Here is a 27,731-nt window from a genome sequence, read left to right on the forward strand (position 1 = left end):
TTTCACAAGCTTCGTGAATTTTTGATCAAACTTGTTAAGTAAAACGGCCAAAACTATAATAGCTACAGTACTGGGACTATTACAGAAGGGCAAATTTGTTAAAGCATGTTGTTTTAAAAGTGTCAAAAATCGGAAAATCACAATTTAAAAAAATGTCAATCAGCCAGTCAGTCATCCAATTTCTGCCATTCCTCTCCTCTCTGTCCCTATATCACTCTGTTAGTCTCTCCTTGCTCTGCTGCCATCCTGCTCTCTCCTCCACCCACAGCCGACTGGCCACCTCCATTACCGAACCGCCTTATATAGAGGGGGAGGTGCTGACATCACAGAGAGCTGTTTGGACGGCGCTAGGGATTATAGTTAATTCCCTTCTCCCACCCAGTGATGCTCCAGACAGCATGTGCGGTTTGGTAGAGGATGGGAAGACTAACTCTTTTTTGGATACAATCCCAGGCTGCGTAAAAGTTTTTCTTTCTGCACTGCCGTGCCAGAAGGTGGGGGGGGGGGTTATGGCAGTTAATTTATTTGGTGTTACGGCTATATGGTTTGTAACTTTTTGTTAAAATTAACTTTTGGAAAACTTAATAAAGAAGATAAAAAAAAACTGTCTTCCAGGAACAGCACCACACCTGTCTTCAGTTTGTGTTTGGTATTGTAGCTCAGTTTCATTGAAGTGAACGGAGCTGAGTTGTCATTTCACACACAACCCGAGGATGGAGTTGGAGCTGTTTATGGAAGAAAGTAATGATGTTTTATAAAGCTTTGATGACTTCCTTTAACCCCTAGACAACTAAGGACGTACCTGGATGCCTGTCCCCAGACAACCCTGGGCGTACAGGTACGTCCTGTATTATAGCTTCATAGCAGGTGGGGGCCGGCTGCAGTAAACAGTCGGGCCCTCACAGTTAATGGCAGGCTGCAGTGATCGTACTGCAGCCTGTCATTAACCCCTTAAATGCTGCTGCACGATCGCAGCATTTAAGTGTAAGTGACAGGGGCAGCTCCTGTCATTTACCGATCGGGACCCCCGCAGGTCCTGATCATTGTGTCGGACCATCGGAGGTCTCTTACCGTCCTCCATGCGGTCCGATTGGTGCTTTGCTCATTGAGTCTGCCACAGGCAGGCCCCATCAGCAGAGCTCCTATTACACTGATTAATGCTATGCCCATGGCATAGCAATGATCAGCGTATGCAATCTGATGATTGAATGTAAAAGTCCCCCAAGGGGACTTAAGGTGTGTAAAAAAAAAAAAAAAAAAAGTAAAAATGTTTTTTACAATACCCCAAAGCCCCTCCCCCAATAAAAGTTAAAATCACCCCTATCCCATAATGTAAATAAAACATATGAAAATAATTAAACATATTATATACCATAGCATGCGTAATTGTCTGATCTATTAAATATAACAATTGTCATCACGAACGGCTGTGATCAAAATGTCCGATCTACACAAATATGGTATTAATAAAAACTAGAGACCATGGTGCAAAAAATGACACCCCATATAGCCCCGTAGGTGAAAAAATAAAACCGTTATAGGAGTCACAATAGGGCCGTTTTATTAATAATTAATTGCAAAAACAAAAGGATTTAATTAAAAATAAATAAAAAATAGATAGATATTCTGTGTAAACCTGCATATGGTTGTGTTTGGACTGTCCTATAGAATAATGGTATCATGTCACTTTTACCATATAGTGCATTACGTAGACACAGGAACCCCCCAAATGTTACCATATTGCATTTTTTTTTCCAATTTCACCAATTTATATTTTTATAAATAATATTTTGGCGGTTCCGTCATACATGTTATGGTAGAATGAAAGATGCCATTACAAAGTTCAACTACTCCTGAAAAAAACAAGCCCTTACATGGCCTTGTAGATAGAAAACTGAAAGTGCTAGAGCTCTTAGAAGGGGAGGAGGGAAAAACGAAAGCGCAAAAATGAAAATTGCCACCGTCCACTGGGTCATTTTGGGCTTGGTCCTCCAAGGGTTAAAGGGTCAAACATAGTTAACTAGTGACAGTGTTTAATCCATTTTTTTTAAACTGTTATTTTTGGACCAATATGATTGATGTCCTACCCACAGGATAGATCATCAATCTCTTTTTCACAACCAGTACCAGGCATAACACTTCTCTCAGCAAGTGCACCTCTAGATATAACGGATGTCTTCCTAAACAAATACAAGGATGTGCATAAGGTATTATGGGACTGATTTACCAAGGTGTTCCTGGCAACAAATTGTCAGTTTTTTTGTCCATTTTCCCTGTCGGTTTGGTGTTCCGACATATTTACCAAAGGTCTGCAACACTTTTTCCAAAAGATGGTTGTTTTTGTCCAGTAACCCACCAAGTGGGCATGTCATTGGTGTGTTGTTTAAACCCCTCCACAACAGAGAGATTTTTTTTAAAGTGAAACTTTAAAACGTACAACTTACACTAATAAAAAAAAAAGTTTATATCGCCTGGTCGGCACTGGCACGGAGATCCTGGTGGCGCTGTCCATTTTTCAAATCACTGCCGATTTCTGCCACCTGCATCGATTTCTATACAAATCACTCTATGCACTAGAGGCAGGCCTGGCACCCCCAGTGTACCGATATCCCCTCCCCTAAGTAATGCGCCCCATATCGGTACACTGGGGGAGCCGGGCCAGCCTTCAGTGCATAGAGCAGCCAGCGCACATGAAGAAACTGTTGGAGATGACAGCAGCCGGGCAGCAATTAGAAAATTCGACCCCGCCACCCGAATCTCTACACTGGTGCCAAAAAATTTTAAAAGTAGTACATTAGCTTTAAGCAAACCATTTTTTTACGGGTTTGCTATTCTAAAAATCTAGTGTGGTCGAATGGTTGGGTTTTAGTTTTTGTCATTTTAAAAGCCCAACAAATTTGTTAATTCACACTACGTAAAATAACGGCCATTGTTTTCACCGGCCGGACTTTTGCAACCAAAACTACGGCCGTAGAATTACGATCGTACTACGGCCGTTGTTTAATTTGGATTCCTAGCATGTTTATAAACGGGATGAAACAGGCCATTTACTCTAAATACTGCGCCCAGCCTGAGAAACCACTCAGAATTTTTTTTACATCAAAATCAAGTTTAATTCGGCAGATATAAGTTTTACGTTCGCGGCCGTATTGAAATCCAGTATTACCGGCAGGAAATAATTGACATGTTCATTTTTCACAGGGCCGTAAAAACAACGGCCATTATCTGATACATAGTGTGAATTCAACGGCCGTAGTTACATTGCATTGCAATCATTATAGGGAACAACGGCCATAGTTTTGTGGCATGAACAACGGCCGTTATTTTACGTAGTGTGGACTTAGCCTAAAACTGACGGATTGTTAGTAAATCAGCCCCCTATGTGTCTCGGACAATTTAGAGCAATATGTTTTCTTGTTCCATACAGAAATGGAGAGGAATTACTGCCATGTGAGAACATGTGCGCGGGTTTGTTTGCTAGATTCGCATTATCGCTATTTTGCAATTAAGTGAAGAGCGAGGTCTAAAATTGCACCTGGCACTTAGAGTGTTTTCTATGTAACATGTCTTCTATTTAGACTGAAGAAGGAAAGTGCATCTTACCCTTGGAAGACATAAGAACTCCATCTTATTCACCTCCTACATCCTGAATTATTCTGAAACTCAGCAGCTGAATGAACATGAAGATACAATGTGCAGACACCGATCAGCAAATAGTAACCAGTCCTGCTATTCCCCAGCCGTGCATTATTGTTACAGTCTATTCCAGTAGAAGGTTACACACCGGCAACAGAGAAACAGTCAATTCTGTATAGACCTCTCATTCCTCAGTTGATGGCCTGTTTTGTATAGAGACATACATAGAAACATAGAAAAGAAGTGTTGGCAAAAAAGGACCCCTTGGTCCATCTAGTGCGCCCTTATATTATTTCCTTTATTATTGTCTTAGGATAGATGTTTGTTTATCCCAGCCTATAGTAGATTTAATAACTACCTCTGCTGGAAGTTCCAAGTATCTACTAGTCTCCCAGTAAAGGAGTGCTACTGTATACCTAACGTAATTAGGTGGCCACAATGGCTACTACTATACCAAAAGAATCTGTCACTAGGTTTATGCAGCATAAACTAGTGACAAAGATGCTGAACATATCGGTGTATTACTTTCATCATTCTGTTCAGCCGTTCTTCTAATATGCAGGAGAATGGGATTCATGTTGCACCCCTCCCCCCGCTCTCCAGCTGCTGATTGACAGTTGGCTGCATATACACAGCATGGATAGAGAACTGCCAATTAGCTGCTGGTAGGTGGAGTTTGCTGGTGCTCATGAATATCCAGGACTACTGATCTCACACACATAATGGAAAGGACTAGTTATTGTCCTTGTTATTCAGGAGGATATCTCTGAATCAGCTACACAGAACAATGTAAGTGATACCTCATTCTGTTTAGCTTCTGTGTCACTAGTTTATGCTACCCTGATATAGGACCGCATATACCTACCGACAGTCTTTTTAATGGGTGCCAAAGTAGATCCTATTATATGGTCACTGACATCTGTGGTCGTTGTTGTATGGGCAGAAATATGGCTGGTAGCATACTATGGGCACTGATATGTGGTTGTATCAAATCAATAGGCAAAACTAGCACTGTCAATCCCGCTTTTTCAGTTATATACAGCCAATACACTTCTATGGCCACTGATACATGGATCTGCTCAGCTAACAGGACTGGCACTGCTGTATTGACCCTGTAAATTGATTGGGATGACTACCCGCAAACAATTCCGTATTCACTGTGCCAAGCGGTAAGAACTATTGGATAAACAAAGATATGTGGTCTGCACAATTATATGAGAACAACTGTATTACCGCCATTACTGTGACTGTGTGACTTATTACTGGGACTATCAGATGTTCACAGGGTGGCCGGCAAAATGGTCAGGCCTGACGTCACTGTTGCAGGGGCCATACTAGATGACAGTATGATGTTTTGTTTGCGGTAGAAAAGGGCTTGGTTGTAATAATAACTGCAGTCTGCAGATATGTGAATAATATATGAAAAGTAAAAGGTACCATATATACCGTGTTTTGTGTGCTCTCTATGTCGGCACAGAACAGCCGGATACAGATAATGATGCAGAATGAAATGTATCGTCCGTCCCGATGGGCTGTATATTTGGCTGTATACTTTCATCCGATGTCTGCAGCAACAGTGGCCGTGATTCTGTTACTGTAGGAAAACCACGTCCGTTCATCATCAGTAATGACACATTGTTAAAATCAAGTTTTCATTCTGAACATTCTGGTTTTTTTTTATATTTTTATGTGATTGTTCATATAAAGAAATCTCAAAAGATTCCAGTTTTCACACCAAACGCTGGAGCATACACACCAGGCTGACACTCTACAGCTCACGTTTCTGCTTCACTGTGTCTCTGGGGGAAGGGCTGCTTGTATATATGTCTTCCAGAGAATTGTCGAGATTTTTTTTTTTTTTTGTTCTTTTGTCATTTTTAAGATTTCATACTCTTAGCTTTCTTAATTTATGTTTTTTTTTTCCATGCAGTTTTTTTTATGCCAAAACCAGGAATGGATCATATTTAGTTTTTTATTTATTTATTTGCTATTTATTTTACTTGTCTATTTAATTATATATGTATTTATTAATTTATTTTATTAATAATTTATTTGATTTGTAATTTATACTTGTTCTTTCTGGATCCACTGCTGGCCTTGGCTCAAATAATGCATTCTTTAAAAGAAGGCTACCTTTAGGGTAAATTCACATGGACGGATCCGCAGCTGATTTTACGATGCGAATGTGCGGTGAAATCTGCTGCGGATCCTATGCCGATGACTTTCAATGAGAATACATACTTGCAGAGGGATTTACATCCCGCTGGGAGTATGTACTTGACAGCGCCATTAACCTCCCACCGGCCGGAGCATACTTTATCTGCTCCGTGCTACTGCTTGCTATGTGCGCTGCCCTGCCTCAGCCACTGATTGGTTGAACGGAACATGAAGACACCAGGAGCCCCCGAAGCAAGCCGAAGCGCGGAGAGGGTAATGTATGCTCCAGCTGGCGGGGGGTTAATGGCGCTGTCACGTACATACTCCCAGCCGGATGTAAATCCCGTTGCGAGTATGTATTCTCATTGAAAGTTATCGGCATAGGATCCGCAGCAGATTTTGCAGCGTAACATCCGCTGCGGATCCATCTATGTTAATTTACCCTTTAAGGGGTACTTCAGCATGTTTGTATATATTAACATAATAACCATCCTATTCTTACCTCTCTGAGCTCCCCAGGTGTCTTTCTGTGGTGTCTCCAGGTCCCCTGCGGACCACTGGCACTACCACAGCCTATTCAGCCAATAACAGAATGAGATGGTACAGTGCCCCAGTCAGTTATTGGCTGAGCGGACTGTCACTGCCAAGATGAGTTTGTCTTAGAAGTAGAGGCAGCTGCAGTCAGCAGGGGGCCCGGAGATACTGTAGGAGGACACCAGGGTAGCGTGGAGAGGTAAGAATAAGATGTTTATTATCTTTCAGTGTTGGAGAGTACCCCTTTAAATCAGTAGTCTGGGACCTGGTATATTACATAATGTAATTTAAGTGTGATTAGCTCTGTTGCTCCTAACAGAAGTCTTGTCCTATTTTACTTATTATTAGTTCTATCTACTCTGTGGTTACACATGGCTGTATCACTGCTTTTGCCATTTCTGACGTATTTTCCATTTTGGCAAGTTTTTTGTGTACTTCTTAAGGCTAGGTTCAGACTATGTAACTGTGCGGCTGTATTTTCAGCGGTATTTTTGGTGGTTCATGTGTATGCTTGGAAGTATAGGATATGCGGCTGTAAAGTGCACACTCTGTAAATTTGTAAATGTTTAATAAAAATTGGATTATTCTTAAATCAATTGTCTGGGACATCATGAAATTAAAGGGGTTTCGAGGCAAATGTATTCATGTAACTCCTCTCTAGCATCTCCTGCCGGGTGACGTCACAGATACCCAACGATGTCCCTGGTTACCTGGGATGCCACAGGTTGCCTCACCGGTGGCAGAGTTGGTAAGGCACTATCATTAGGGATAGAGATGAGCCGAAGCTCTCACCAAAGCGAAGCGGATCGCTTCATTTGATCGGTGCTCTGCTGATCACGCCTCCGGGCTTCCCGCACTGCGCCACACCTCCCAGGATGCGGAAAAAAGCAGAATTCAGTCCTGGGAAACTTCTCCCAGTTTCCTAGGAATGGATCCAGCATTTCCCTGGCACCCGGAGTGGTGCGGCAGGGAGCGGAACAGTGCGGGAAGCCCGGCTGCGTGATAAGCGGAGCGCTGATCCAGCGAGGCGCCTTGCTTCGCTTAGATGAGCGCTTCACTCATCTCTAATTAGGGAGTTAGTCAGGGTCCTGCTGCCACAGATGTCGTGGTGGAGGTCAGGGGCTCGGTTCTGGACCGGGTCCCTGAACTCCTATAACGTGTCTGTTTGTCCTATACTTTATGCTAGCTCTTAGTCTCATCTGAGTGTGCTATCCCGGCCTCTCTATATCTCTGTATTACTGTATCTGGTTTATCTGATCACTGCTCTCGTACCTCAGACTACTCTTTGGATTCTGATTTTGTACCACGTGTTGGTGTTTCTCTGTTTTGTCCTCGTTTCGTGTCGCACCTTTGGCGCAGGTTAGGGAACCTCGTCCAGTTGCCCGCAGCTGTCTAGGGTTCTCTTGTGGCAAGTAGGCAGAGATAGCTGGGCTGGGCTAAGCACATGGCTCACTGTCTGTCCTTCCTATCCTCCATGTTCGTGTTTGCCTGCCAGCGTTGACACCCCCTGAGGACGCCACACCCAGTACTGATGTACGTGGGAAAGCAGGCCCCTCATATTACGTTATGGGTGATAATATATTACTTTCCTAGACTGTTATTTGCTATATACTGTAATATTTAGTTGTTATATATATATATATATATATATATATATTTGTAGCACTTTCTGTAGAGGTAGCTAGCTTATGGGATGTTGTTTGTCACTTGGAGATATGTTGTTCTCTATGCACTTCATCCATGTGTCTCTTGTTATTCTTATTATATGGAGGGCCTTACGCCTTCAATAACTATTCAGCCATCAGTTATCTCACCTGTCTGGCCCCGTCCTTCCCATACAAAGGAACGTTCTGCACAGAACAAGCAATCCTGTGTTCTCTATAGGTATGGTTAAGAACTCTGGCTGCGGCTTATCTCTTCCTGAACAAAAGGGCTGGGCGGTCAGTCAGGAGAGCCCCATACACCTTATACCAATGTGTAAAGAATTATGTTGTAGTGGGAGTCAACACAACAAATATCTTTACCAGGCAAGAGCCTAAGGGGTTATTTGTGAATCAGCCATAAGAAATAACACATAGTGGCAAGTAGCTGGTATCAAATACAGTTGTGTATAACAGTGCATCAGGGGGTCCTCCAGTACTATGGTGGGCCAGTCTAATATTAGCTATATACAAGTAGTGGGCCAGTCTAATCTTAGCTATATACAAGTGATGGGCCAGTCTAATCTTAGCTATATACAAGTGGTGGGCCAGTCTAATCTTAGCTATAAACAAGTGGTGGGCCAGTCTAATCTTAGCTATATACAAGCGGTGGGCAAGTCTAATCTTATCTATATACATGTGGTGGGCCAGTCTAATCTTAGCTATATTCAAGTGATGGGCCAGTCTAATCTTAGCTATACACACGTGATAGGCCAGTCTAATCTTAGCTATATTCAAGTGATGGGCCAGTCTAATCTTAGCTATATACATGTGGTGGGCCAGTCTAATCTTAGCTATATACATGTGGTGGGCCAGTCTAATCTTATCTATATACATGTGGTGGGCCAGTCTAATCTTAGCTATATTCAAGTGATGGGCCAGTCTAATCTTAGCTATGTACAAGTGGTGGGCCAGTCTAATCTTAGCTATATACAAGTGGTGGGCCAGTCTAATCTTAGCTATATACAAGTGGTGGGCCAGTCTAATCTTAGCTATATACAAGTGGTGGGCCAGTCTAATCTTAGCTATATACATGTGGTGGGCCAGTCTAATCTTATCTATATACATGTGATAGGCCAGTCTAATCTTAGCTATATACAAGTGATGGGCCAGTCTAATCTTAGCTACAGTATATTCAAATACACCATCTTGTTTTCATAACTAATGCACTCGATACAGTCGAAATCTTGGTGCATGTGATCATTACAGGTCATTTTGTCCAAGAAAGCGTGGAGCAATTGTTTTGAAATAAAAATTCTAAGAGTCTTTTCTTTTTCTCTTAGGTAATTTTAAAGGTGTGTGCAAACAGATTGACCACTTTCCAGAAGATGCAGACTATGAAGCAGACACTGCCGAATATTTCCTACGTAAGTCTTTCATTTTTCTTCTATCATAAATATCTTTTGTATAACTAGAGGGTAAGGTTTCCCACTTTCAGGATTGCACACAAATAAACCTATCACTTATATCTTACTCTATGGCTATGTTCACACAGTGTAAAAATTAGGGCCGTATTTTGGTATTATATTACTGTGTGTGGACATAGCTTATGGCAGCATTCACATCCTCCCCAGCCAAGACTGTGTGAATGCAGCCAAATGTGTATTTTCTAAAGTTACTACCAGTGGTACTTGAATTTGTGAGCTCTTTGGAACTTTAAAGGGGTTGTCCAGCGAAAATCTTTTTCTTTCAAATCAACTGGTGTTAGAAAGTTAAATAGATTTGTAATTTACTTCTATTAAAAATATCTCCAGTCTTTCCATACTTATTAGCTGCTGTATGTCATGCAGGAAATGCTGTATTATTTTCAGTTTGGCACAGCGCTCTCTGCTGACATCTCTGGCCGAGACAGGAACTGTCCAGAGCAGGAGAGGTTTTCTATGGGGATTCATAGAAAACCAAGACAGAGTTCCTGTCTCAGCCAGAGATGTCAGCAGAGAGCACTGTGTCAGACAGAAAATAAAACAACATTTCCTTCCATGACATACAGCAGCTAATAAGTATGGCAAGACCTGAGATTGTTTAATAGAAGTAAATTATAAATCTATATAACTTTCTGATATCAGTTGATTTGAACGGAAAAAAAATTCGCTGGACAACCCCTTTAAACACTACAGCTTAAATTTCACCTAAAATTACATTCAAAACCCTAATAGTAGATAAAGAGACTCAAAGCAAACAAATGAGTCTATAATATTAGACTAATATTTGAACAGCAATAACTGCATCTAAACAATTGTTGAGGAATCCTGCACATAATCTTGGAGGAATTTTAGCCTTTGCCTCTGTATAAAACAACTCGTCTATGTTGGTGGGTTTCCTCACATGATTTGCTTATTTCAGGTCCTTCCAAAATATTTCTATTGGATTAAGGGCAGGACTTTCACTTGGCCATTCCAAGACTTTACCTTTAGCATATTTTTTTTATGACAAGAACGGTCGTTGTTGGCAATTAAAGCAACGGCCATTCTTGTCATAAAAAATGTGTTGCGTTTAAAGCAGTGCAAACATTGGCCGTTGTTCACAGAAAGTATTGAACAATGTCCGTTGTTCACTACGGCCGTGGAAATAATTGACATGTCAATTATTTCCATCCGTAGTGCATTGAAATCAATGCAGTTTTTACTGCAACAAGGGCCATTGTTTTTGAGTGCCGAACAACTGCCGTTGTTCATGCATTGTGTGAACAAAGCCTTATTGTTATTTAACCATTTTGTGGTAAAATACTTGCGTACTTAGGGTTGTTTCCTTGCTGTATGACCGACATTATCTTGATATTCAGCTAATAGACAGATGCCCTAACATTTTACTTTACTTTTTGTGGGCCTGCCTATAATTTAGAATTCATTGTTCCATCATTGATGGTATGCAAAAGAAGAGCCAGTGGAGCCTCATCAAAGAGTCTCGAAACACAGGACTAGCCAGATATCCCTCCGGGAAGGACCCAGACGTTTGCCTGGTCTCCCTGAGATCAGCGATCTGTTTCTTTTATGGCTCTACTAGGCATGGTTCCCACCTAGCCAGAATCCTGCTCCACACTGATGAGGGGCAGCACCCCGAGACAGCTGTATGTGGATGGATACCTGGTCTTGGTTTTTCCCTTGTCATTACATTGACTTATAGGGCCACTTAATATGGTGGTTTTGGTGGTTTCCTTACAGGAGCCACCCCTTGGCTGGGTCCTTCCCGGAGGGATATCTGGCTAGTCCTGTGTTTCGACTCTTTAATGAGGCTTCACAGGCTCTTCTTTTCCTGGTTCATGTTTCCCAGGGGGCAATACACCTAGGACTTCACTGCATTGAGCGCTTTCACTAGCAGCCGGCAATGTTGTCGTTTGGCTGGTCTCCCTGAGATCAGCGATCTGTTTCTTATCATTGATGGTAAACCACCATGGCCCAGATGCAGCAAAGCGGGCTATCCATGATACTGCCAACCATGATACGGCCTTCCATGACACTGCCATCCATGATACCGCCATCCATGATACCGCCCTCCCTGATACCACCCATGATACTGCTATCCATGATACTGCTCTCGATGATACTGCCATCCATGATACTGTCCTCCATGATACTGTCCTCCATGATACTGTCCTCCATGATACTGCTATCCATGATACTGACATCCATGATACTGCCCTCCATGATACTGCCATCCATGATACTGTTATCCATGATACTGCCCTCCATGATACTGCCCTCCATGATACTGCTATCCATGATACTGACATCCATGATACTGACATCCATGATACTGACATCCATGATACTGTTATCCATGATACTGACATCCATGATACTGCTATCCATGATACTGACATCCATGATACTGACATCCATGATACTGTTATCCATGATACTGACATCCATGATACTGACATCCATGATACTGTCCTTCATGATAAGGCGTTTTGGTGCCCTAGGCAGAGAAGGCAAATGGTGCCCCCCCCCCCCCCCCCCAAAAAAAAAATTATATATCTGCATAAAAAAAGACACGTATAAACACTTTTAAACACATTTGATATAGAGCAATCATAAATTAATGTTATTAATATAGTTTTCCCTGTAACTAGTGCAAGCAACTTAACTAGTGCAAACAATTAAAGGTTCACACAAACCTAAAAACTCGCTATTTGAAGTCTGATGGTTGGAGAAGATGGATGCATAGGCTGCATCCATCTTCTTCAGCCACTAGGATTCAAATACCAGGCATTCAGGTTCACATGAACTGTAAGTCTGTAACTTCACCAATCCCTAGCAGTGACCATAAAGAGGTAGGGATTCAGCTGTATACAAGATCTATAGGCCTTATAAGTGATTATAGTGCAGTTACATCCAGTGACTCACAGGGGACGTCTTCTCTACTTCTCTCTAAGTTACGTTTTCGCCAGTTGAAGTTGTTAGTATTTGCTTGTCTTTTTCATCTGGCTGAGATCATGAAGAGTTCTACCGCCATGAACTGTCTCCACAGAATCTGCCAGACAAACATTTTAGGCTCCTTGCTTCAGCATCATCCTCGCCTTATACAAACTCCCCATGTGTATTGCTTCACACAATAACAGTACCCCTCTGTGTCCCCATATGAGCAGTTAGGCACCATATGTGCCCCAAAATAGTAGGCCACTCTATGTCCCCATATAGTATTAGGCCACTCTTCTATACTCCCCTACAGTAATTATGCACCTCTGTGTCCCATATAGGAGTTAGGCCAGCTCCTGTGCTCCCATATATTAGTTAGTGTATAGTGCCCACATAGTCCTCACATAGTATAGACCCCTTAGTGTATAGCCCCCACACAGTGAATAGCCCCGACATAGTATAGACCCACATAGCACCCACATTGTTTAGTCCCACATGGTGTATAGCCCACACAGTGTATAACCCCCCCCCCCCCCCCCAGAAGGTATAGGAGGGTAAGGTACTCTGCATAAAGTTAGGGAGATTTTCTATAGCAGGTGGAGGAGGGAGAGATGTTCTGCAGAAGACAGAGGGGCGAGATGCTGTACCGAAGGTAAAGGAGAGTGAAATTCTCTGCAGAAAATAGAGTGAGACACTCTGTAGAAGAGGGACTGAGATGCTCTGCAGCAGGTGAGGGGGAGTGAGGTGTTCTGCAGAAGATAGAGGGGGTAAGATGCTGAGCAGTGGGTGGAAGAGGGTTAGCAGACAGGGGGTGAGATGCTCTGCAGCACATAGAGGGCGTGAGACACTGCAGCAGATAGAGGGGGTGAGACGCTCTGCAGCAGAAAGAAGGGGGTGAGACGCTCTGCAGCAGATAGAAGAGGGTGAGACACTCTGCAGCAGATAGAAGGGGGTGAGATGCTCTGCAGCAGATAGAAGGGGGTGAGATGCTCTGCAGAAGATAGAAGGGGGTGAGACGCTCTGCAGCAGATAGAAGGGGGTGAGATTCTCTGCAGAAGATAGAAGGGGGTGAGACGCTTTGCAGCAGATAGAATTGCCCTCTCAGTGTATAGCCTCCTGGCTGCCCTCCCCCCTCCCCATAATGTACAGTCTCCACACACGCCTATAGCCCCCACAGTGTACATACATTATGTGGTGGCATCCATACACCCCCATACATAGTATAGCCCCCACTGTGTACATACATTATGTGGTGGCAGCCATACACCCCCATACATAGTATAGCCCCCACTGTGTACATACATTATGTGGTGGCAGCCATACACCCCCATACATAGTATAGCCCCCACAGTGTACATACATTATGTGGTGGCAGCCATACACCCCCATACATAGTATAGCCCCCACTGTGTACATACATTATGTGGTGGCAGCCATACACCCCCATACATAGTATAGCCCCCACTGTGTAGCAGCAGCCCCCATTACCTGATCACGGGGCAGCTTACCACATACTACTTTGCAGCACTCCTCTACTCTTCCTGATTGGCTCCAGACATCATGTGACATTCGTCAGAAGGTCCGGAGCCAAGCAGGAGTGAGGAGGGGCGTAGATGCCTGCCACTGCGGGACTAGAGATGAGAAGGGAGGGGGAGGGGGAGGGGGAGGAGTGCTGTCGGCTCGGCTAGGAGAAATGCTGCTGCTGCAGGTGAGAGGATTTTCACACTGCCTGGGAGGGGGAGAGAGTGGGAGGACATGAGGGCGCAGCGCTGGTGGTATGTGAGCGCGGAGGCAGCCACCAGGAATACAGTAGCTAACATTTTTTTTAAAAAAAAACTGAAATTGCGCCCCCGGAAATTTACCACTAGGTGGCGCCCTAGGCCATCGCCTACCCTGGCCTACCCTTTGTCCCGGCCCCCCTCCATGATACTGCCCTCCGTGATACCGCCCTCCGTGATACCGTCCTCCGTGATACCGTCCTCCGTGATACCGTCCTCCGTGATACCGTCCTCCGTGATACTGCCATCCATGAAAATACCCTCCCTGATAATGCCATCCATGATACTGTCCTCCATGATACTGCCCTCCATGATACTGCCCTCCATGATACTGCCATCCATTGTACTGCCCTCCATGATACTGCTATCCATGATATTGCCATCCATGATACTGTCCTCCATGATACTGCCCTCCATGATACTGCCCTCCATGATACTGCCCTCCATGATACTGCCATCCATTGTACTGCCCTCCATGATACTGCCCTCCATAATACTACCCTCCATGATACTACCCTCCATGATACTGCCCTCCATGATACTACCCTCCATGATACTGCCCTCCATAATACTACCCTCCATGATACTGCCCTCCATGATACTGCCCTCCATGATACTGCCATCCATGATACTGCCATCCATGATACTGCCCTCCGTGATAATGCCCTCCATGATACTGCCATCCATGATATTGCCATCCGTGATACTGTCCTCCATAATACTACCCTCCATGATACTGCCCTCCATAATACTGCCCTCCATGATACTACCCTCCATGATACTGCCCTCCATGATACTGCCCTCCATGATACCACCAGCGCCAGGTTTCACATATGACATGGTTTTTATGCTGCAGTGCAAAGTCTTCCTTTCTCCTAATAAAACGCTTCTCATTTAAACCTAAAAGCTTTTATATTGGTCACATTCACAGTCTTCCGGCTTTTTCAGGTAATTTCTTGCAAATTGTAAACAGGCAGCAATGTTCTTTTTGGATTGCGGTGGCTTTCTTCTTGCAATCCTGCTAAGCATACATAACGGTGGTGGATTCTTAAACAATAACATTAGCTAATAGCCTTTAGTTGCTTAAAGGGGAACTCTGACTCTGATTTTTTTTTCTTTCAAATAGACTGATGTCAGAAAGTTATACAGATATTCAATTAAATTCTATATTTAAAAAAAAAGCTCTTTGCTGCCACCTCTGTCCATGATAGGAACTGTCCAAAGCAGAAAGGGTTTTCTATGGGGATTTGCTACTGCTCTGGACAGTTCCTGACATGGACAGAGGTGGCAGCAGAGAGCACTGTGTCAGACTGGAAGAAAACACCACATTCTGCAGGACATACAGCAGCTGATAAGTACTGGAAGACTTGAGTTTTTTAAATAGAAGTAAATTAAAACTCTATATAACTTTCTGACACCTGTTTATTTGGGGAATTGCCAGAGTATCCTTTACCTTGGTGTCTTTTGTGACCTTGCTGACTATTATGTTCTTTGGTCTTGGCGTATTCTCCTGGAGGGGGTAATAATGCTCTTACGTTTCCTCCATTTGCACAAACACGTGTTGTGATAATCAGATTTTGATAGATCTCTGTTCTTTAAATAAAACGCGTCACCCACTCACACCTGATTGTCATGCCATTAATTATAAAACACCTGACTCTAATTTCACCCTCAAATTCCCTGCTAATCCTCGCATACTTCTATCCTTCACCTATATGTGATATTGGATCATAAAGAACCTAATCTAATATTTTTCAGATCAAGAGATCTGATGCAGTTTTATGCAGAAATATAGAAAATTCTGAAGGAATCATAAACTTTCAAGCATCGCTGTAATTAGAAACTATCCCTATCACAATGGAGCTATTAGGGGTAAATTCTTTCAAATCAACTGGTGTCAGAAAATTATATAGATTTGTAATGCTGCGTTTATACGGAACGATTATCGCTCGAATTTTCGATAATCGGCTCGTGTAAACACAGCAAACGATCAAGCGACGAGCGAGAAATCGTTTATTGTGATCTTACTACATGTTCTCAAATCGTCATTGGTCGTTCACTAAAAATTTGCAGATCGCTTCGTGAAAACAGTCTTTCACTGATTCACCCTATGTGTGAGATGGGCTTAAGCGATCTTAAAACGATTGCAAGCTTGTCTGGGCGAATTATCGCTCCGTGTAAATGAACCATAATTTACTTCTATTTAAAAATCTTCAGTCTTCCTGTATTTATCAGCTGCTGTATGCCCTGCAGGAAGTGGTGTATTATTTTCAGTCTGACACACTGCTCTCTGCTGCCATCTCTGTCTATGACGTGAACTGTCCAGAGCAGTAGCAAATCCCCCCCAAAAAAACTCTCCTGCTCTCCAGACTGGAAAGAATAACACTTCCTGCAGGACTTGCAGCAGCTGATAAGTACTGGAAGACTTGAGACTTATAAATAGAAGTAAACTACAAATCTCTGGCACTTTCTTGCACAAGTTGATTTGAGGTGCCACCAATTTCAGAGCTGGTTTGTTCAATATGGAAGTAAATGTAATTTTTTTGTGTGGGTCTCTTATACTCTGTGTTAAGCAGTAAGGGTGTATTTTAAGTGTTTGGGGTACTATCATTGTGTGGGAACAGTAAGACGTTGGACCCAGTGGACCCAGTTGGACCTAGATGGACCCAGTGGTCTTTTTCTTCTATGTTTCTATGTTACTATTACGATGCAGAGGGCACTAAAGGGGCACTACTATTGTCTGGGGGCACTAGTGTTGTAAGGATAACACTAAGGGGGCACTATTACTGTGTAGGGGTAGTAAGGAGGCATTATAACTGTATAGGGGTATAGGGGCCACTATTACTGTTTTGGGGGCACTATTATTGGATGCAGACACGCTAGGGGTTCAGTTGCTGGGTTGAGACACCAAGAAGACACAATTACTGCGTTGTTAAAGTGTTAGATAGATGACACTATTTTCTAGAAATATCTGGAAAAATTGGGGCTACAAAAATGGTGGAGGATGTCAGGCATAAACCATATCAGGAAAGACTTTAAGGGGTACTCCAGCGTGGGGGCAGTTTTTCGCTGGGACTGGGACAGTTTTTCGCTGGGTCCCGCATCACGGCTTTTCGGTGCCTGGTTCCCGGCCGCTTCCGGGTGTCTGACGCCGCCCGAGACGTGACGTCTCAGGTCCGCTCAGCCACTCAGTGAAGGAGGCGGGATCTGATCGGACTGGAAACGGATCCCGCCTTCTTCACTCAGTGGCCGAGCAGACCTGAGATGTCACGTCTCGGGCGGCCTCAGACACCCGAAAGCGGCCGGGAACCGGGCACCGAAGCGGCGGGACCCGCCGCTGGAACCGGGGAGGTGAGTGGACGTCTTTTCCCTCGGCCACCTCCTCCCCGGTCCCAGCGAAAAACTGCCCACACGCTGGAGTACCCCTTTAAGGATTTGAATCTGTATAGTCTGGAGGAAAGGACTAAAGGTTCAGGAGGGAAGTGTTTTTAATTTAAAAAAAATTATCTCAAGAACAAGAGGACACAGTCAGAGGTTAGTTGGGGAAAGATCAGAAGCAACCTGAGAAAATATTACTTTACTGAAAGAGTAGTAGATGCTTGGAACAAACTTCCAGGAGATGTGGCTGGTAAATCTACAGTAAGTGAATGTAAACCTGTCTGGGCAAAACATACTGTATATCTATCCTAAGATAAGAAGGGGATTATATAAGGGCGGACTAGATGAACCAGGTGGTCTTTTTCTGCCGACAATCCTCTATGTTTCTAAGTAAGTATAGTTATGGGAACAGCAGCATGCACAGTACTTGGGGAATCAGCAGGACGGTACTGGTAAAGGAGCAGCAAAATGAGAAGATTGTAGAGGTGGGGATGTCTGGAAAAGTGAGAAACTGAAGACGGCGTGCAAGGTGGCAAACCCTGCAGTGTGATGGCAGTCATCATGGTGGTCTGAGATGGTGACAAACAAGGGACCAATTTGGGAAGATGTCACTCATGGGTTTATGAATGTAACTGCACTGTAATCGCATATATGGTCTGTAGCGTGCCGAAATACAGCTGGTATCTACCACTATATCAGGACGATCTGGTGGTAGTATTGATTTGGAGGTTATTTGGTCCTGTCGAAACCTTTGGGATAAAAACCAACCAGTCACAACTCAGCTTCCATTTCTCAATATGAGCTGTGTTTGTCTATATCAGACAGATCTGGGCCTGGTGATGTATGGCCATGGTATAGATCTGGTGATATATGGCCATGGTATAGATCTGGTGATATTTGGCCATGGTATAGATCTATTGATATATGGCCATGGTATAGATCTGGTGATATTTGGCCATGGTATAGATCTGGTGATATTTGGCCATGGTATAGATCTGGTGATATTTGGCCATGGTATAGATCTGGTGATATTTGGCCATGGTATAGATCTATTGATATATGGCCATGGTATAGATCTGGTGATATTTGGCCATGGTATAGATTTGGTGATATTTGGCCATGGTATAGATCTGGTGAAATTTGGCCATGGTATAGATCTGGTGATATTTGCCCATGGTATAGATCTGGTGATATTTGGCCATGGTATAGATCTGGTGATATTTGGCCATGGTATAGATCTGGTGATATTGGCCATGGTATAGATCTGGTGATATTTGCCCATGGTATAGATCTGGTGATATTTGGCCATGGTATAGATCTGGTGATATTTGGCCATGGTATAGATCTGGTGATATTTGGTCATGGTATAGTGGTATTACAACGGTATGACTGTATTACCTAAAGGCTGTGTACAACTGAGCTGGTTTTGTCACTGAACACCATACTTCACCTTCTCAGAAAATCCTTTGTACTGTACATCTCTACTACAACCTAGGGGGAGCCTGTGGTGTGTAGGAGGTCTGACCGGATGATGAGGGTCTGTTGATCACAATGTTCATGGTGGCTGAGATTCTCCACCAAACCTCCCACCAGGCACAATGAAGAAGGGATGGGACTGTGGATGTGGAGGTGGTAGATGCCAGGGGAACTCTCTGTGTAGTGTTACCTGGCTGGTGAAAGGTGGGGTGCAAAAAGAATAGGCAGGAGATTCGGGTAACTTGGGTCACTCACAATTATCTTTGCTTGGCAAAAAAGTAGTTGACTATTTCCATTCCAACATGGGGACACAAATGGAGGAATTTATCAAGATAAATACGTCAGATTAATTTAAATCCCCATGCCCATTCCCAGCACCAAATCTTTCTCTCTTTTTTACCTCTTGGTAAATCCACCAAATCAGAGGCAGAGGCAAAAAGTTTATTTTTGGCATGGTTTACATCTACTACCACACCTACCAAATCCTCTCCAGTTAATTCCTTTCAGTGCCGTTCTGAGCTACAAGTGGCACAATGCCAGTACTACAATTCCCAGCGGCGGGGTACAGGTTTTCCAAAAATAGCGCAGAAGGTCAGCTGGCAGATATCTAGGCTAGGCCAGAGGCCTTAGGGGCCTAGTCAAGGCTGGGAAGTCTCCTCAAAGACTTCTACTGTCTGCCTTCACAACTCACACCCCTGCTCCTCACTCCACACCTGCACTCAACTCCCTTACTAACCAAACTGAAGAATAATGCTGCGTTTACACGGAACGATAATCTGCCCGATCGTACGATTAACGATTTCGAAGTAACATTTTTTTTTTATAACGATCAGCTTTTAGACGGAATGATATATCGTACGGAAAATTCATTTTGCGATCGCTTAAGCCTATCTTGCACATAGGTAAAATCGGTGAACAACTGTTTACACAAAACAATATGCAAATTTTTTGCGAATGACGAACGACGATTTAAAAATATGTTCAAAGATCAAAATGAACGATTTCTCGCTCGTCGTTCGATCGTTCGCTGCGTTTACACGTACGATTATCGTTCGAATTTGATTGTTATCGTGCAAATTCGCACGATAATCATTCCGTGTAAACGCAGCATAAGTGACCAAGGGTGGTATTGCATGGGACAATTTTTCGGCAAATAACAACGAAAATTGATCTCAAACGAAGTACACACAAGTCTCTGCTCCACTCACCACAGCTCCCTGTGCTCTGTGACATCTCTGTAGAAAGGGTTAGTGTGAGCAATGTGTGTGATTATATATGTGTGTAATGTGTATGTAATCTGCCAAACTATATGTGTTAATGTGAGTAATTTGTATGTATGTGTGTTAGGTGTATTTAATGTACATGTATATATAATGTGTACGAATATATAGGTATGTTATTGGTATAACTGTGCTTTCCCATAGCACTTTATAGGTCCATCAGGGGTATACATTGGGGTGGTTTCCCGAAATACACCTGTCAAAGATGCCTCGGAAAGATGAGCTGCAATGGTAGAAAAAAAAAAATGTACCACATAGTATACATTTTATTTACTGGATGCCTCTGCTGCTTTATTCTATTCAGCAGAATAAGAAGAATACTATATACCGATGTCGGGTTAATTGGAGCCTGTACATATGTTTAATGTATGCGCTGTGAGCTTTCCTGGCACCTACAGCAAACAGATACTGATACAAAACAGTGTGAAAGCTGCCTAATGTGTATGTGTGTATATGGGTATCTGTATGGGAGACATGTATGTGCAGTGTATGTATATAGCTGTGTAATGTGTATGTATATATATATATATATATATATGCACACACTTATGTAATGTGTGTGTATAAATAGATATGTAATGTGTGTTATGTATGTATATAGGTTGGTAATGTGTGTATGTATGTATATAGGTGTGTAATATGTGTTATGTATGTAGATATGCAATGTGTGGATGTATATGTAGATGTATTATGTATGTAGGTGTGTGGTGGGTGGGTGCGTGGATGTGTGTGTAATGTGTGTATGTGTCTGAGTAATATTTAAATGTATGACATTACACTATACTGTATCATATTGCACTATACTATAGTACTATATGTATGTCTGATATAGCAGTATGGTAGATGTGTACTGTACAGTAGTATATGTGTTTAGTATTAGCAGCAATCTTTGTCCAGGTTAACAATATTTTAGCTACATCTCTGCCCCCTTTACTTTATGGCTAGGATCAAGCGTGTTAGCATCACTCAGAACAATTGCTATGAATACATTGTATACGACAACTATCACAGTGAACACAATTTCTTATAAAAAACCAGAATTCTTGTTTGAACACATTATACTCCCAGATTTATAGAAATCGTTGGATGAGAATGCTGCAAAGTCAAGTGAGTTGGCCCAGTATGGGGACCCCTGTCCGTAGACTGTTTGGGTCTATAGATGTCATAGACAGAGGTATCCAGAAATACAGAACTATAAGAGTTTGTTAGTTTATCACTATCCAGTATACTTTGTATCATGATAATTTTCTATGGTGTCATCAGCAACTCCATCTAACTTAGTGGGGGAATTGCATCCCACTACAGGTCACTGCCGCTAGTACTGAGTGATCTTACCGATGTGTCTCTGTGCACATCAATAAATTGTACTAGAAAAAGGAAACATGTGAAGAACCTCGAGGTATATAGCTTACTGTATCTAGTTGATAATATAATATCAAAAATAATAATAATAATGTGGGGATGTATTAATTTAAAAAAACGCATAAAAATAGGTAATGATTCAAATCAATAAATATGCTCATTAAAATTCCCAGGATCAGCGATGGAAGTTAAACCGGAAGTCCAACAGGTAACATGCGGTGGATTGTAGTTTACAGTGGATTATGGTAGTTAGAGCTCTATGGATGAAGGATGTAGTAGTCCTTACCATAACACTCCTAACGGTAACGGTAACACTCCTAACACTCCAGGATTATCGTAAGGACTACTACATCCTTCATCCATAGAGCTCTAACTACCATAATCCACTGTAAACTACAATCCACCGCATGTTACCTGTTGGACTTCCGGTTTAACTTCCATCGCTGATCCTGCACAATACAGCTTGCTAGAGTATGAGCAGCCTATGACTGAAGCCCTAGGCTAAGTGACTTCTTCCATCACCTGAGACTCCGGAGCTATGATTCTACCTAGGTAAAATATTGCATGCACTACTCCACATCGGAGCGGTAAGCCAGCAATTACGAGCGCCAATTACCATGAGACGATAGATGTTTCACATGTTTCAGATCTGAACTGGACATCACCTGTATCATCTGTATGGACTATCCTCGGAATTTTAATGAGCATATTTATTGATTTGAATCATTGTTTACCTATTTTTATGCATTTTTTAAAATTAATAAATCCCCACATTATAATTTATATTATTTTTGATATTATACTATCAACTAGATACAGCACGCTATATACCTCGAGGTTCTTCACATTTTTCCATCTAACTTAGTGGTGTGGATCCTGCAGAGCACCAGCTGTTGCAAAACTACAATTCCCATCATGCCTGGAAGCCAAAGATTAGCTATGCATGATGGGAATTGTAGCTTTGCAACAGCTGGAAGTTCCCCACCACTAATCAAACCACAAAGAACAGTTCCCACCACATACACTTGTATAATCCCATGTCCAGTCTTCACTTACTGTCGTATTAATCAGATTAGTAGGAAAAGAAGTGTCGTCTGAGAACCCTTCTAAAAGGGAATGACCCCTACATCAGCACTGGCTATACAGTCAGCAAGTGTAAAACATAGCATCGCTATAATATAGCATGATTAGCTTATATGACGGCTTCATTGGTTTTACACTTAGTCAGAAAGTTATACAGATCTCAAGCCTTTCAGTACTTATCAGCTGCTGTATGTCTTGCAGGAAGTGGTGTATTCTTTCCACAGTGACACAGTGCTCTCTGCTGCCACATCTTTCTATGTCAGAAACTGTCCAGAGCAGTAGCAAATCCCCATAGAAATCCTCTCCTGCTCTGGACAGTTCCTGTCATGGACAGAAGTGGCAGCAGAGAGCACTATGTCAGACTGGAAAGATTACACCACTGCAGGACATACAGCCGCTGATAAGTACTGGAAGACTTGAGATTTTTAAATAGAAGTAATTTACAAATCTATATAACTTTCTGACACCAGCTGATCTTAAAAAAATAACCCTTTAAAGACTTAAAGAGTACCCCGTTAAGACTTTATTTTGAAGAATTCCAAATTTTGGGGATAATAGGGGATGAGGGTTCCCCTTTAAATGACCATGTTATATTGGAAAGATATATTAACAACAATTTGCACTGCTGATTCAGTATAATGAGTATATGCATTTGTATACCTAACATATGCAGGAATGCTTCCCAAAATTTGGATGTAAGTAAAAAAAACAAAAAAAAAACACAAAAACAAATATGCAAGTCTGGAATGCCTCCTTCGCTCATGAAAAGCCAATAGAAGTATAGCGGGAGATGCTGATATGGTAATCAGGCAGTACGGACGTGTTAAGGAGCATTTGTACTCATCTGTTCATGAGCCGAGCCGCCCTAAGTATCCACATAAGTCACAATTAGAATAAGGATACGGCCACAATAAGATCCATCAGCGGCCGCCTCGCTTGCTTGTTGATGTTTTTCATGTAGAAGCACTTTTTTCCCTGCATACAGTAAAAAACAAACTGGGGAAAAAAGGGCAAAACAGCACAAATGTTAATGAAGATGTATTATAGAGCCGGTGCTAATCAACGGCAGAGCCGCACTTCAGCTCCGGATGTGTGTTGCATTATGAGAATATACTAGGAGAAGCTAGAAGGGGACTACTTTGCTACTTGGTGGAAGAGACTTGTGCTGGGCTATTCATCACAAAGAACTAAATTGTTACTCAGTGATTAGCCCTGATGTCTTGCAATGGTGGGGTCATGGGTTAAACCCACCAAGGAGTTGGTATGTTCTCCCTGTATTTGCATGGGCTTTCCTCCAGAGACTCCGCTTTCTTTTTAGACTACACAGCATACTGTTAGGTCAGTTTTTGGATTGTGAGTAGGAAAGAACGGACCCACTGAAGTTTGGGTCCGATGAGTTTTAGCCGAAATCGAAAAAAAAAGTCTGGTTCGGGTATCTGAACCAGAACCAGGAGTTAAGGTATGGCCCCTAGGGGGTTAAGTAGGGATGCATAGCATCCCCACTTAATCTCCTAGGGGCTAGACTGATTTTGGATAGGTGTTGTGCACTTTCTATTGGGGGAGAGCATTAAAATTAAGCTTGCTGTGTGTCAGTAGGCTCTTGTAGTGTCTGCTAAGCCAATCAATGGCTGCAGTGGTGCCTCAGATGCTAATTGGCTCAGCAGACACTGCAAAAGCCACGGCCAGCACACATCAAGCTCATTGTGCCGGTTCTGGTGAAGAAAGAAGTGAGCCAAACCCAGGATGCTGAGTATGATACTACTGCCCTTCCCCCCAATAGAACGCGCACTGCACCCTTCCTAGTAATTGGAGGGTGTTACTTATGTACTTTTGTATGCATTGATACCAGTTATGAGCAGTTTTTTTATTGGTTATATTTTTACATTGAAAAGCAAAAACTTTTTTGTAGCTTCTCAGAAAGACACTGTGGCGCTTACTGGGCTAATAGACTTGAAAAAAAGTTATTCCATAACAGCAAGGAACGGAACGCTGACAGGTGATCGAGCTACGTTTTATTGTTAAGTGGGGCCCCTGGAGGGCCGTAAGGAAGCGCACTGATTGTGAGCGTGAAACGATCGTAGCCTGATCACCTGTCAGCATCCCGTTCCATGCTTTTATGGAATAAAGTTTTGCAAATCTATAAGCCCGTTGAGCACCACCATGTCTTTCTGAGAATCCCCCACAAAAGTTTCTGCTTTTTAATGTAAAGATATAACCAATAAAAAAAACTCTTCATAACTGGTATCAGTGCATGCAAAACAACCTAAAAAATAAAGTTATCGAGTTATTTAACCCACCCAAGCCATTATGACACCACTTTGCCAATGGAAAAATAAAAAATAATGAACTTCCTCTATAATGAGATGCTTTTTGTATGTGACCCTTCTGCAGTACCGTAACCTTCTAGTCTGGACCTGGACCTTGGTAGCACCATCGTGGTTCTTTCTGATTATATTGCTGGTGGAAAAGTTAAGATTAGAGTTGAGTGAGATTGAAGAACGATCAAGTTTGTCGGAACCCAAGTGTACAGCATTTGATTGGCAGTGGCTGCTGAAGTTAGATGCCGGCCTAGGTAGTCCTGGGCTGTATTCATGTTTTCCAGGACTCCCTAGAGCTGTATCCAACTTGAGCAGCCATCGCCAATCAAATGCCCCATGCTCCGGTTACGACAAAACCCAAGTGACTGAGTACAGTCAACAAGCTTCCAACATATTGACCAACAACATTGTTAGATCCATGTAGAAAGCCTCCAGTGTGTATCACATTCATAAGGCTTTTCAGCATGATATTTTATGCAGGTTGCTGGATACAGTACAAGTTCTGCATTTTCATTATACAGAGCACCAATCTGACAAGTGAGTTCAGCGGTGTCACGTTAAAGTCACACCTGTACGTTCTGCAAGAGAAATGTTTTCTTAAGACAATCCACAAGTAGGGTTATATATATATACATATCTCACCAACACGTTCAAACATTGCAGGTTTTTCCGAGGTGATATAACCTGTGCAAATACATTTGTTACATGTTACACAACACATGCTTCTTGATGATAATATACACCACAACATAACCCCCACCTGACTGTGTCGGCCGCCGTCATGATACCCATCCAGCCATGGACACTGCAATAGCTCCATGGGCCAGGTCTAATACATCTCTGTTGTACGTTCATTCACAAAACACTAAGGGCAGCAGCATACAGATCTCCTTGGACAGCGCTAACTTATTCTTAAAGCAAATAAGCCACCAGGTGCATCGCTTTGTGTTTTTTACATGGACAGACTGGCGCCGGTGCAGGGATGCCGGTGGCGCGGTCCTTTTTTTGAACCGCCACCCAATTCCCATGCACGGCACTGGTCTATTTCCGAGCACTGAGGGAAGGTCCACCAGCCCCCAGTGTGATGATCTCCCCCCCTATCTGTGATGGTCTCTCCCCCCCCCCCCAATTGAATCGTATGGAGCCGTGTCACAGAGGGAAGGGGGTTTCTTCACATTGGGGGCTGGAGGGTCCGCTCCCAGTAATTCATGCCTGGCCGGTGCTCAGGAATAAACCGGTGGCGTACGTGGGAGGCATCTGGTCTGGTCTGTTCATGTAAATAACACAAAGCGATGTACCTGTTACCTATTTTTGCACTATTTTCTTATTGACATCACTCATTTCAGCCACTGTCCCCAATGACACCCACAATCTAAATGAATTAGAATGTTTAGTATGGAGGGCGGAATTTAGAGTACCTGGAGGAAACCAACGCAAACACAGGAAGAACATATAAACTTCTTGTAGATGTTGTCCTTAGTTGGAGTCGAACACAGGTCCCCAGCACCTTACAGCAAGAGAGCTACCATGCTGCCCAAGAGCAATAAAGGAGAGGGAGGGTGGGCAGAGGGCACCAAAACAGGAAGCACCCCTACATCTCACTCAGCCACTTAGGGAGACCCAGCAATGTAGTAAGTGATGACCAAGAGGGCAGAGGAACCCACACCACATACCCAACATCCTGGTAGCAAATCCTCCTGCCACAGCCAAGGGGCACCTACACTACAGTATATGTTATGGCGCCCCCTAGTGTTGAACGACCACTTAAATGCTCAAATGCTCATTACTCGGTTTGAGCATTTTTCAATCCTCGAGTGCTCAACTAAAATAACGATGAAATACCAATTAAATCAATGGGGGACTTGAGCAGAGCAGGGCAGAGCCGTGCCTGGTTAACCTACTAGATTTTTTCCATCTAATTTTCCTTTTTTTCGTCCCTTGAAGGTATGTGTAAACAAAATATTCAAAAATTTTAGTGAAAACATGTCATAGGTTTCTGCAAGACACATTAGAACTTCGGAGGCATTGCGAGAATAGCTGGCATACTGCTGGAGTTCTAATGTGTCTTGCAAAAACCTATTAAATTTTTTCATTCTGATTTTTGTATATCCCGTTTATACATCCCTTCAAGGACCGAAATAATTAGAATTTCAGTTATTGAAGGTGTATGGCCACCTCTACCCAAGCATCAGGAGGTGCTCGGCCAAGCTAGTGCCCACCATAGTCTTGTCTAGGATCTCATTGTTGAAGCCTTAAGACTCATAATCCGCAAACCCCAAACACCCCAAACACCCACCCCCGACTAGCACCATCTTTAGGCTGTGTTCACACTACGTATATTTCAGTCAGTATATGTATATTTCAGTCAGTATATTTCAGTCAGTATTGCAACCAAAACCAGGAGTGGATTAAAAACACAGAAAGGATCTGTTCACACAATGTTGAAATTGAGTGGATGGCCGCCATATAATGGCAAATATTTGCTGCTATTTTAGAACAACGGCTGTTATATTGAAATAATGTCCGTTATTTACTGTTATATGGCGGCCATGCACTCAATTTCAACATTGTGTGAACAGATCCTTTCTGTGTTTTTAATCCACTCCTGGTTTTGGTTGCAATACTGACTGAAATATACGTAGTGTGAACGCAGTTCTGACGGATACCACTT

The 27,731-nt window shown here is 42.8% G+C and overlaps 1 protein-coding gene across 2 annotated transcripts in view; it reads left to right on the plus strand.

The window, feature by feature from the left end:
• The window catches only part of CACNG2 (calcium voltage-gated channel auxiliary subunit gamma 2), a 102,030-nt gene that overhangs the window by 51,601 nt on the left and 22,698 nt on the right, over positions 1-27,731 (plus strand). For both annotated transcript variants that reach the window (XM_069968872.1, XM_069968871.1), the window contains exon 2: positions 9,311-9,394. In XM_069968872.1, coding sequence (XP_069824973.1) covers positions 9,311-9,394 — 84 coding nt within the window. The remainder of the gene's footprint in view (positions 1-9,310; positions 9,395-27,731) is intronic.

This window comes from Dendropsophus ebraccatus, chromosome 4, assembly GCF_027789765.1.
Source record: "Dendropsophus ebraccatus isolate aDenEbr1 chromosome 4, aDenEbr1.pat, whole genome shotgun sequence".
Taxonomy (NCBI): Eukaryota; Metazoa; Chordata; class Amphibia; order Anura; family Hylidae; genus Dendropsophus; species Dendropsophus ebraccatus.